The 13,050-nt window shown below is 35.5% G+C and overlaps 1 protein-coding gene across 3 annotated transcripts in view; it reads left to right on the top strand.

Annotated features, from left to right (window-relative positions):
- Nucleotides 1–13,050, top strand: part of GSK3B (glycogen synthase kinase 3 beta) — a 198,862-nt gene that overhangs the window by 89,511 nt on the left and 96,301 nt on the right. For all 3 annotated transcript variants that reach the window (XM_040484609.1, XM_040484607.1, XM_040484608.1), the window contains exon 3: nt 2,169–2,252. In XM_040484609.1, the coding sequence (XP_040340543.1) occupies nt 2,169–2,252 (84 nt within the window). The remainder of the gene's footprint in view (nt 1–2,168; nt 2,253–13,050) is intronic.

Here is a 13,050-nt window from a genome sequence, read left to right as displayed (position 1 = left end):
TGTGATCAGTGGTTTAGAATTGGGAATGAGATAATATGGTCAGAAAGAGTGAGAAGTGGGATCTAGTTATGATCATGTTGGTTATGAGTGGAAGATAACATGAAGCTGATAATAAGGAACCAGAATATGAAGTGCTTTAGACTTTATCTGGTAGGAAATGGGGAAATCGCTGTCTCTCAGAATTTACTTTGTCTGCTAATAACATTGCTGCTCCAGATCTCTTGGTGCTGTTTACTTGCTGTATCTTTTTCCATCCTTTTACTTTCAAGCTGTTGGTGTCTTTGAATCTGAAGTGTGTGTATCAGAGAGAGAATATAGTTGGAACTTGCTTTCTTATCGAATCTGACATTCTCTGCCTTTGATTGTGTGCTTAGTTAATTACATTTTATGTGGTTTTTGTTATGGTTGGAATTACCTGTGCCATGTTGCTTTTTGTTTGCTTACCTCTCATGGTTTTGCTCCTCTGTTCTCATGTATGGCCTTCGTTTTTTAAGGTGCCATTTGTAGGTCCAGGTTTGATTTTTTTTGTTGTTGTTGTTAGTATTACATAAATTATTTTCTTAAAAAAATTTTTTGTTTACATTTATTTATTTTTGAGAGAGCGCACAAGTGGGGGAGGAACAGAGAGAGAGGGAGACACAGAATCCAAAGCAGGCGCCAGGATCTGAGCTGTCAGCACAGAGCCCGACGCGGGGCTCAAACTCACAAACGGCGAGTTCATGACCTGAGCTGAAGTTAGATGTGCAACTGACTAAGCCACCCAGGAGCCCCTTCTATCATCTAAGAACTGGAGACCACTCTGTTCTAGGATAGTTCTGCTGATTAGGCTCCTCATCTGCTGTGCAACCCCCAGCCCCTCTTTTTTTGGCTTTTTTTTTTTCTAACCATAAAGCATTTTTTCCATCCAGATTCCCAGGTATATTAACTTTTATGTTTTGTAGCTCTTCTAATTCACTATTTTACCTGAAATTTTATATTTCCTAATCATATAGCTGGTACTTTTTAATATTTTTTCTGTTATGTAATTTGCCTTTATTAACTGGACTTTTGACAGCCAAGTATATTGTTGGAATGTATCTTCTTTGTTAATATATACTCTTCGAATTTATTACTGCAAAAACTTATGTTGTTAGGAAGCCATCATATTATTTGATGGTTTCTTTTCATGAAGAATGAACATAACTTTGAAACTCCCCAAAGGAAAAATTATTTGTGTGGTTTATAAATTTATCAGGACTGTACAGTTTCTGGGATGTCCTATTATAACTCTGTAAAACTTAGCAACTGAACCTTTCTTATGGGGCTCTCAAAAAAAATTTTTTTTTTGACCATATCTTGGAAGATAGTGGGGCTTGTAAGAGTTCTTTGCACCCAAATTTATGTGTTTAGTGAGAAGCTTGATTTTTATTATAGTTGTGAAAGATTCCAGTAATAATAGCTCATTCCAGGTATCTCTGTCATAATATAGATCACTGCTTCTCAAGCTATTAGTTGTGAAGTATTAGTTAAAAAAATTTCCAGTTCATCAGACTGATATTTTTGTAACATAAAATACAAATCAATTACTAGAAAAGTGAAATTAAAAAATACAAAATACAAAATACAGGCCCCACTCTTAAGATTCATAAATATGAAATTATTCTGTCAAATTGCTGTGAAAGATTCTAAGCACTTATTCTCAATTTCTGTGTTTATCTTATCGCAAGGCAGTAGTAAATAGTTCATAGACTAATAACAAATAGTTTGCAGGTCAGTACAGACCATACTTTTTATCTTGTTTAGAAAATTTTTGTTATTGTTTTAGTTTTTAAATTTTTAATTGAAGTATAATTGACATAATATTAATTTCAAGTGTACAACATAGTGATTTGACAGTTATATACATTATGAAATTCTTACCACGATAAGTGTATTACGGTATTATTGACTATATTCCCTGTGCTGTACTTTTCATCCCTATGATTTATTTATTCTACAGTGGGCACTTTGTACCTCTTAATCCCCTTCACCTATATTGCCCAGCCTCCCAACCCCTAGACCATACTTTTTAGTAACATATCCATGGCCTGTTCTTTGTAGTGTTTATTGTTATGAAATTTTAGTATCGTAGTCAATATGGTGAATAGCATTTATCCTTTAAAAAATATTTTCATGTGTTTCCTTTTCAGAACCGAGAGCTCCAAATCATGAGAAAGCTAGATCACTGTAACATAGTCCGGTTGCGTTATTTCTTCTACTCAAGTGGTGAGAAGGTAGGTCTTGAAGAAAGTGTGCACTGAATATTGTGATAGACTTGTTATTCTAAAAATAGTTCTTGTTCTGCACCCGATCCCCCACCCTGGCCCAGTGAGTGAAACAGTTTTGCTAATATTAAATGGAAGAATTCTAAAGCATAAGCCCTAGTAATCCTGAGCTCAAGACATAATCATTGACTATCAGTAGTTATATCAGAAAATGTTAATGAGATGATAAAGGGAAATGAATTTTGAAGAATTTTCTTTTTTGGAACATTTGCCTTTAGTTCTTTACACACACACACACACACAAACATACACACTCATACACACACATATATTTATTTATTTTTTAAACTTCTGTGTTCCTTATGCGTTTCTGGAGCCACATGATAGTTCTAGTTGTTTATTAGAGGGTGGAAAATGATGTCATTTTGTTAAGTGGAAGTATTGGAGGGAAAGGGGAACAGGAGGACTTTAGTAGGACCAGAATGAGACTTCAACATTGGGAGGCAAATCTAACCTATCCTTGGTGAGGGAGAAAGTTAGAAAGGTACAGTATTATAGAGCTTGTTATACATGGTCATTATTTATGATTGCATTTAATTTTGTGAAAGCAAAGGATAATTTAAGAAGACCATGTACTGTGAATCCCTGACCCTTTTGGTTTTTCTCTTCAAATAATAATAATTAATGTCATTGTGCTCCCTGGAGATGGAAGCACAGAAAGTGTGTTTCTTCTGTTTTACCTTCTTCTTTCTGCCTGTTCACTGTCCCTTCTTCCCAGATTCAGTATTTTCCTTAAATTTCTACTTTACTGGTTTCTGGTGAGGGGGCAGGGCAAATAACAAACCACTTAATCTTTTTGGCTAAATAAATATGACTTTGGATAGGTTCATTTGATATTTTTGATGTCAAGTTGCACATACTATCTTAAGTTCCTAGATCTATAATCCCTCTTGATTACTAAGCCTAGTGTTCTTTTTACTTCATGTAACTACTTCCCAGTGTATCAGAGTTTAATCATTTTCCATTAAATTTTAGTTAGGTTATTTCCTTAGAAGTTATTTTTTTCATGACAGAGCCTGTAATATGGGAAGATGCCTATGTATTAAGCCAAGACTGTGATATACATTCTGTAGATACATAAATGTTATTTATATATTTGTGTGTGTGTGTGTGTGTGTGTGTGTGTGTGTGAGTGTGAGTCACAGCTAATGTTTTAGCAATGATAATTAGCAAATTGGTTCCTTTGTGACTCTTGTTTCTCAGGTGCTTGTATTAGGGACTGTAAGCCTTTATAAGTATTTGAGCTCTTTTGTTTCTAAAGCCAGTTATGAGGTTCATGTCACTTTTTTTTTTTTTTTCTTAAAAACCTAGCAAACAGCGTGTTATGTCTTTAATCTTATTTGTTTTGATATGTCTTTACTTTTTCCTGGCCCTTCCGAAATAAAATTATGGAACATCTGTTACGTTCACAGCACTCTTACAATGGAATTTTGCATCCTCATGACTTTTTGTTGTTAGATGCTAGACATAATAATACCTCAGGGAGGAAAGTAGAGGTCAGAATTATCAAAGCCCCTAAACATTTTCTCCTGATTACTTTATTAGCTCTCCCTATATGGCAGATACTCTTTTTAGTACTTTACAAATATTAACTCATTTAATGCTTACAAAGATAAAGAGCAGAAAAAGAAGAATATTAAACTTTTGAATATAAGGCTGTGTTTGTGGTGGCATCAAAAGGCTTACTTATCTGGTTTTGGTCTGGTGGAAGCCCTGATCACCGTCTGCCCTCACCCTCACTTAATTCTGCCTTGGTAGTGACAGTGGACTATTATTTGTGTATCCCAATGGATGATTTTCCTCCCTGTTGCTGTTTAGAGCTGCTTATTATTAAAAATGGTCTTATAGATAAAGAGCAATTGAGAAGTTATTAAAGGAGGTTAACCAGAAGGACAGTGAACCTCTATTATAAAAAAGAAACTACTTTATAATGTTTTATTTATCTCAGAACTTTCTCTTGAGCATTGTAAATTTTTCATAGTGAAAAAAAGATTCCTCTTAATTTTGGATAGCTTCATTAACAAAACAGAAAGGGGGAAAAAAAGTTGTGATATATTGCTGAAAATAATGATCCTTCCTTAACAAAAAGAGGTTTTCTGAAGATATGCAGAAATACACAGGTGCAGGACCTCCCATGATCTTCTAGCCACCGAAAAGATGATTTCTTCTTGCTTTCCTCACCATCTCTACTTCCATTCTTCTGAATTGTTCTGGCAGGGCTAACATTACTCAAGAGGCCAGGTAATAAACTAATATGTCCCATATGAAAAGACGGGTTCTGCTCTAGGGTTGAGAGTTCAGGTTTGTTCTGTTGTTGTTGTTTTTAAATATTTATTTATTTTGAGCAAGAGAGGAGAGAACGCTAGTTGGGGAGGGGCAGAGAGAGAAGGGGAGAGAGAACTGAAGCAGCCTCCACGCTCAGCATGGAGCCTGAGGCAGGGCTTGATCCCACAATCTATGAGATCGTGACTGAGGCGAAATCAAAACTCAGACATTAACCAACTGAGCCACCCAGGTACCCCAGGAGCTTAGGTTTGTTATTATCAGTTCTGACTCTCCAAGAGTAGATTACTGAGAGTGAACTTAGAACTACAGTTGTAGAAAGGGATCTAAATGTCTTAGGAAATTCTTACAGACCTTTAAAGATGATATCTGTGTGAAGAGAAGCTTGGTGTACTGCCTGTGTGTGTGCACGCGCGTGTGTGTGTGTGTGTGTTTATGTCTATATATATATATAAATTTGGGGGGGGAGGAAGTAACAAGTTAATAGTTTTGAGATGTCTCTGGGACAAGCAAATAGAAATACCCATTAGATACATGTATGATTTCACATGTAGTGGTGGTGGTGGTGTCAGGAAGTGGGGTGCTAAGTGGAGAAATGATATTGACAAAGTTGGGTTGATAGAGTTGTGTAGCCATGTGAAAGAGCTCTTAGGAGTTCTGGGAGAGGGGCTGTTTGAGACCAGCACAGCAAAGAGCCAGCAGTTTGCCAAGTATTGTCTGCTGGTCCTAGAATGTGTTGAGGGTGAGAAGAGTCCTCATTTGAGAGAGCTGTAGGGAAACCATTGCCTTTGGGTGGGATCCAGGTGGATCTGGGGAAAAGCAGTGTAAGGGCAAAGCAGTATAAAAAGCCTCCATGAAGAGACTGGGATTCAAAAGAGTTCCTTTTTGGGGTTTCAGAGAGCTTAGGGGACCATCTGGACAGGAGATCAGTGGTCAGAACAGGAGCCCAAAGGAGATGTGAGGAGGCAGTTAGGGGGATGATTTTAGAAATTTTGAGGTTGAGAAAGAGCATAATTCAGTGTTTCAAGATTATAAGGATGAAAGACTTAGTCGATTGTATGAGTTCAGATATGAAATATTTTGTAACCTTTTCATCGTCATCATTATCTCTCTACCGTTTTCTGTCTCTTCTATGCCTGTTGTCTCACTTCTGTTTAGTCTCCTCCATCTACTTTCTGGGTTTTTGCTTCTTTTACTCTGGGTTCTGGGTCTCTCTATGTTTTGGTCTGGGTTTCTGTCCCTCTTTCTTGGTCTATGTCACCCCCTCATTTGTTTTCCCTCTTTAACTCTGGTGTCTGTCTGTTGCTCTCTCTCTTGGTTACTCTCTCTATGGATTTCAGCCTCATCTCTGGGTTTGTGTACTCTTCTTTCATTGGGTTTCTTCCCATCTTTCGTTGAATGCCTGATCCTTCCAAATCTTTATATAGATTCTCATCTGTCCTGATCCTTCTTCATTCTCTTTCTATCCTGACTTTTAACTTCTACATCTCTACATATCTTATTCTATTTGTACATGTTTTACAAAATTGTATGAATAATTATTTATAATCTTATTAAATATTGGAGATCTCATAATATTTCTGGTTATTGGTTATATAGTATGTATTTCACTGAGTTGTTGAACTGCATAATACCCCCTAACTACTCCCACATTGTTATTTTTAATTTTAAAATTATAGCTAAGCTATCCCAAAGCTTCATCATAATTTTTGTCCATAAGCACTCTTTAGTTGTGGATGAAGTTAGAGTAGGATTGCTGTAATACTTGGCAGATATTTCCACTGATCACAGTTTGAAAGGTTATATCTGTTTTGGTGAAGTTGTCTTTATTTTGCTCCACTCTGCCATTTTAAACAGTATTTTTATTTAGGGATTATGAATAATCAGCTTTTAGCATATAACTGAGGAAAGGAGTAACCAGGATGACTAAAAGAAGGAGGAATTAAGTCAGAACAGAGACCAGAGGTGTTACTTAGTCTTAGTTGTAGTCTTCTGATTGGAATTACTAGTGTTTGCTATAGTAACTAGAGCATCATGTAGTCAATTAGTATACTTTAGATTACCCAGTAGGTTTTAGTAACTGATTTAGTTCAGAAAAAATAGCACTCTTTCTCCTTGACCAGAGGAAAAATGGGATTTTTGAATGTTTTGAAAGTCTAGGCTTAATATACTTTTGTGAATTCTGAGTACCCTAGAGAATGGTGTTTTTTCAGTATCAGTATTTGGCAGTAGAAATTCCTTTCCCCCTAAATAAAATTTTATGAAGAACCCCTATTCTATAAATAGAACAGATAAAAAGGAAAATTATTTTGGTTCAAACCTGGGGTATGGGGCCAGCTGACTTTGCTTTTCCTGAGTTGCAGCTCACCTCTGTAGAACCCTAGGACTCTGAAGGACATAGTTTGTAAACCACATTGTGTCTTTACAGGAGCCTTAAATTTTATTTAAATTAATTTTTTAAGAAAAATTTTTATAAGTAAACTTACGTGTGAAAATATCTTACCTTTGTTCATCATAGATTGATTACTTGGATAATAAAGAAATTGCCTTCCTTAAAATAAAACTCTCCCTCTACTTGCATGAGAGGCAGTTTAAATAGCAAGGATGACAAATTGATTTCATTCCTCATATTAACTTTGTTCTATTGATAGTAACTGTGTAGAGGGCTGTATGCAGAGGAAGATTCTACCACTGCTTTTGGGATCAGAGAGAAGAATGCTGTGCTTGATTATGCCTGTTTGTCACTAGCTCTGGAGAGGAAAGGGTAGGAGTGAATCTGTTCTGAAAATTAAAGAGCACCAGCTGGATTTACATCCCAATTCTGCCACTTGATAGCAGTATGACTGGGCAAGATACTTACTGTAGTAAGCCTTTTCCCCATCTCATCTATACAGTAAGGGTTTTGTAAGAAAAAAGTGTAATAAGTTTAAGTGCTTATCATAGCACTTGGCATATAATTAACACTTAATAAACATTAACTATTTTACAATTTATTGTTTAATAATAGCAAATATATATTACACTTGCTCTGCATCAGGTATTGCTGTGAGCACTTTACATGTACTTTATAACTCACTTAAACTTTACAGCGACCCCATAAAGAATGAGTACTGTTACTGTCCCCCATTTTATGGAAGAAGAAACTGAGGCAATTGCAGTTAAGTAAGTTACCTGAGAGTCCTACAGCTATTGAGTGGCAAAGTTAGGAGTCAACTCTAGAAAGTCTGTCTCCAGGGTCTGTATAGTATGCTATATATACTATTTAGCATAGAATGTAAATTTCTCCAGGAGTAGTGTATTAGAAATATAACATTTAAAAATATCTCAGTAATTATTGCTAAACAAGGAGCAGTTGTATAGTGTCTACTTCGGAGAATTTTTAGAAAAGAGTAAATAGCCTTTTGTTCTATGACAAAAATTATAGCAGCAGTGATAATAATATCCAAAATTTATGTGGTGCTTACTGCCACATAGTTGTAGACTCTTCAGCTATTAAGTCTGTGTTCTTTCCAAATACCCACTCTCTGAAATCTTCCAAGTTCGTTTTAATTTCAGCCTGTTGGCACTATATAGTGTTTTAGGTACAAAGACAAAGTATAAGGTCTGTCTAAATGAATTTGAGAAAGACAAGAAAAGAAATATACTGTAAAATGACAAATGGAGTAACAATTACTTGCACTATGAACAGAAATACTGTAGAGAAAAGTAATAAATTATCCAGAGTGGTCAGCAAAGGAATTACATAGGAAAAATGATACTTAGGGTTTTGAGGAGGAGCTCTTTAGATAAATAGGACAGTATAAGTGTGCCAGGTTAGAAGTACAGGATGTTTGAAATGCTTGGTGAGGTTAAACAACATAGTCTGTGTAGAAGAGATACAAGTATTTTGAAAGTTCTGGTATATAAAGTATGGGAGTGTGGGTCTAGTAGTGGGAGGTGAGGCTAGGGATGTAGAAAGGAGTTCATAAGTGATTGATTGGATCAAGGTCAGCCTCCCTTTGTGAAAAGTGTCTTTTGTTACTTTTTAATTAAATGAAATCTTAAGTTCTAGAAATGGTGTACATATAGAAATGCTGTACAAAGTTATAACTGTGTACACCTGGTCTGCTTTACAAAATACAACTCTCCTCCATTCCTTTATCTTCTCTCTTTCACCTTCCTTATTTTGTGAAAATCACTGGTAGCAGAGAATTTTATTTACTGAAATAAAGACGTTGTGTAAATAACTCCACAATTTTGTTACTTAAAATTTCATGTTGAATTCTATTAAAGTGGTATACATATTATCTGTATGAAAATTTTCCTGATGATCAATGCAGGCTTTTCAATAGGAGTGTGAACTAGAGAATGAATGTATAGATAATGCAAAATTCTTGAGGTAGATGAATTGTCAAGGCTCTTCATAAATTATAAATGATAGCAAGTGAGATGATAACTGTCATTTGTTTGAAGATGTGAATCTATAGGTTTCTTTTGAATATCAGTTACCACCTTGTTTTTATGTTATTTTAATATATTTTAATGAAACTATAAAATATTACAGTTCATATTAGAAAAAAATTGAAATAACACAGGACAGTAGATAAAAGTAAAATCTTTAACCTGATATCTAAATCCTCAAATCCCTCTCTGTAGAAGTAAATTTCCTGTATTCATATATGAGCATGTATATCACATGTTAATGTAATAATACTCATATTATTTTGAAACATGTTGCCCTCATTCCCCAAAATATAACAATATGGTGTTTTATGTCTATATGCATAGACACTGCACCTAATTTCCCCTATTGTTAACATCTTACATTAGTATGGTTACATTTGTTAGCATTAATGAATCAAATTGATACATTATTATTAACTAAATTCCATAGTTTATTTAGATTTCCTTAGTTTTTCCTAATGCTTTTTTCTCTCCTATGATCCCATTTAGGCTACTACATTACATTTAGTTATTTTGTCTGTTAGGCACCTCTTGACTGTGGCAGACTTTTCCTTGCTCTTGGTGACTGACAGTTTTGAGGAGTACTGGTTGCTTGCCTCACTATTGGGGTTTGTGTGATATGTATCTCATAATAAATTGGTTATTTGTAAAAGTCCACAGTGCTGTGTTCATCACATCATATCAATGGCATATACCATTAGCACAACTTGTGGATGTTATTAACCTTGATCACCTGGCTGACCTAATACTTTTCAGTTTTCTCCACTGTGAAGTTATACCCCTTCCCTCCCACCCCTGCAGCTTTCCATGCTCTGTCCTTTGTAAGGAAGTTACTTTGGAAGGAAACCTACAGCTCAGAAGGGAGGACTTATGTTCCTTCTCCTTAAGAGCAGATCGGCTACATAATTTGGATTTCTTCTGCATGAGACATGGTCTTTTCTCCCCCATTTATTAATCTTTTTAGTCATTTTATTGATCGGACTATTCCAGCTTTGGCCTTTGGGAGCTCTTTCCAGTTAGCTTCTGTCTACTTTTGACACACCCTATTCATGTGGGCTTTTGTTTAGTTTTGCTTTTGATCATGTCTCTACTTTCTGGCGTGCAGATTATTTTTAATTTCTTGCTCTACGCAAATTTCCAACTGTCTTTTAAAGTTTGTTTTCATGTTTATTTATTTTTGAGAGAGAGACTGAGAGACTGAGCACTAGTGGGGGAGGGGCAGAGAGCAAGGGAGACACAGAATCTGAAGCAGCCTCCAGGTTCTGATGGTCATCACAGAGTTCAATGCGGGGCTTGAACTCATGAACCACAGATCATGACCTGAGCCCAAGTTGGACGCTTAACCAACTAAGCTACCCAAGCACCCCTCCAACTGTCTTTTTGTGTGCACATGCAAAGACATATTTTCATACACATGATTCCTAGAAATGGCATTGCTGAGTTGAATTGGATCTCTGTACATCTCTTTGGGATGTATTATATTAGTGCATTGATTTCCCAAAAGGTTGCAAGAGTTTGGGGTTTCCAGCACAAGTGTATAATAGTTCATATTGAACAATGACCCTGTCCCAATACATACTTTTCTCAGATTGAATTTTCTTTTCTGGTTTGTTAGGTGAACAATGATAGCTCATTGTTATTTTTATTATAGTTCTTTAATTATGAATGAGGTTAAGCATCTTTATTTTTATTGGCCATTGGTAGGACTTATCAGCCATTTGTTTATGTCCCTTTTAATTTTTTTTTTCATCGGTATGTTAGTATTTTCTTACTGACTTCGGTCATAATTAATGAGTTATTTGTATTTTAAACAAAACAAATTAGGGGCAGCTAGGTGGCTAAGTGAGCTAAGCATCTGACTTCAGCACAGGTCATGATCTCGCAGTTTGTGAGTTCGAGTCCTACATCGCGCTCTGTGCTGATAGGGCAGAACCTGCTTTGGATTCTGTTTCTCTTCCTCTCTCTCCCACCTCTACTCGCACGCACACACTGTGTCTCTAAAAAAATGAAATTTAAAAATATTAGTCATTTGTCCTATATGAGCAGAAATTTTTTGCCAAGTTGTCAATTTTTAAAAAATTATAGTTGATATACAGTGTGTGATAGTATTTTTCAGTGTACCATAGTGATTTGACAACTACGTACATTACAAAATGCTCACCATGATCAGTGTGTTTACACCTGTCACCATACAGAATTATTAATGATATTATTGGCTACATTCCCCATGCTGTATTTTTCATCCTTGTAACTTACTTATTTTATAGTTGAAGTTTGTACCTCTTAATCCCCTTCACCTATCCCCCCATTCCCCTCCCCTCTGGCAACCATCAGTTTGTTTTCTGTATTTAGAAGTCTCTTTCTGTTTTGTTTGTTTGTTTTTTCTTTTAGATTCCACATTTATGTGAAAGCATATGATATTTGTCTTTCTTAGTCTGGCTTATTTCACTAGCATAAACTCTCTAGGTCCATCCATGTTGTCACAAATGGCAAGTTTCATTCTTTTTTATTGCTGAGTAATATTCCGTTGTGTATATATGCCACATCTTTTTTACCCATTCATCTATTGATGGACACTTATTTTGCTTCCATGTCCTGGCTGTGGTAAATACTGTTGCAGTAAACATAGGGATGCATATATCTTTTCAAATTAGTGTTTCTGTTTTTTTCAAGTAAATACCCAGATAGTGGAACTAGATTGTATGGCAGTTCTAGTTTTAATTTTGGGGGGAATCTTCATACTGTTCCACAGTGGTTGCACCAGTTTACATTCCTACCCAGCAGTGCATGAGGATTCCCTTTTCTCCACATCCTCGCCAACACTTGTGCTGTTTCTTGTCTTTTTGATACTAGCCATTCTGACTGGTGTGAGGGTGGTATCTTACTGTGGTTTTGATTTGCATTTCCCTGATGATTAGTGAGATTGAGCATGTTTTCATGCGCCTATAGGCCATCTCTATGACTTCTTTGGGAAAATATCTATTCAGGTCTTTTGCTCATTTTTAATTGGATTATTTGGGGTGGTTTTGGTGTTGAATTGTATGACTTCTTTATATATTTGGGATATTAACCCCTTTTCAGATCTATCATTTGCAAAGATCTTCTGTCACTCAGTAGATTGCCTTTTTGTTTTGTTGATGGTTCCCTTCACTGTATAAAAGCTTCTTAGTTTAATGTAGTCCCAATTGTTTACTTTTGTTATTGTTGCCCTTGCCTGAGGAGATGGAACCAGAAAAATATTGCTAAGGCAGGTATCCAAGAATGTACTGCCTATATTTTCTTCTAGAGTTTTATGGTTTATGTTAGAAAGTGGTCTGGTTTCATTCTTTTACATGTAGCTCTCCGTTTTTCCTAACACCATTTATTGAAGAGATTGTCTTTTCCCCCATTTTATATTCTCACCTCCTTCATTGTAGATTAATTGACCAAGGTAGGTTTAATTCTGAGTTCCCTGGTTTTTCCATTGATCAATGTGTTTGTTTTTGTGTCAGTACCATACTTTTTTATTATGGCTCTGTAGTGTAATTTGAAGTTTGGGATTGTAATACCTCCAGCCTTGCTCTTCTTTATCAAGATTGATTTGGGTATTTGGGATATTTTGTAGTTCCATACAGATGTTAGGATTATCTCTTCTAGTTCTGTGAAAAAATACTCTTGGTATTTTGATAGACATTACATTGAATCTGTAGATTGCTTTGGGTAGCATGGACATTTTAACAATGTTAATTCTTCTAGTCCGTGAGCATGGTACATTTTTGTTTGTGTTGTCTTCAATGTCTTTAATCATTGTTTTATAGTTTTTAGAGTATAGGTTTTTTACCACCTTGGATAAATTTATTCCTAGGTATTTTCTTCTTTTTGATGCAGGTATAAATGGGATTGTTTTCTTAATTTCTCTTTCTGCTACTTTGTTATTAGTGTGTAGAAATACAGCAGATTTCTGTATATTACTTTTGTACCCTGCAATGTTACTGAATTCATTAATTAGTTCTAATAGTTTTTGGTGGACAAAAATATTGTC

This window comes from Herpailurus yagouaroundi, unplaced genomic scaffold (assembly GCF_014898765.1).
Source record: "Herpailurus yagouaroundi ecotype Mexico unplaced genomic scaffold, PumYag 162, whole genome shotgun sequence".
Classification (NCBI taxonomy): domain Eukaryota; kingdom Metazoa; phylum Chordata; class Mammalia; order Carnivora; family Felidae; genus Herpailurus; species Herpailurus yagouaroundi.
The sequence above is the reverse complement of the archived record's forward strand: the minus strand, read 5'-3'. Positions and strand labels throughout refer to the sequence as shown.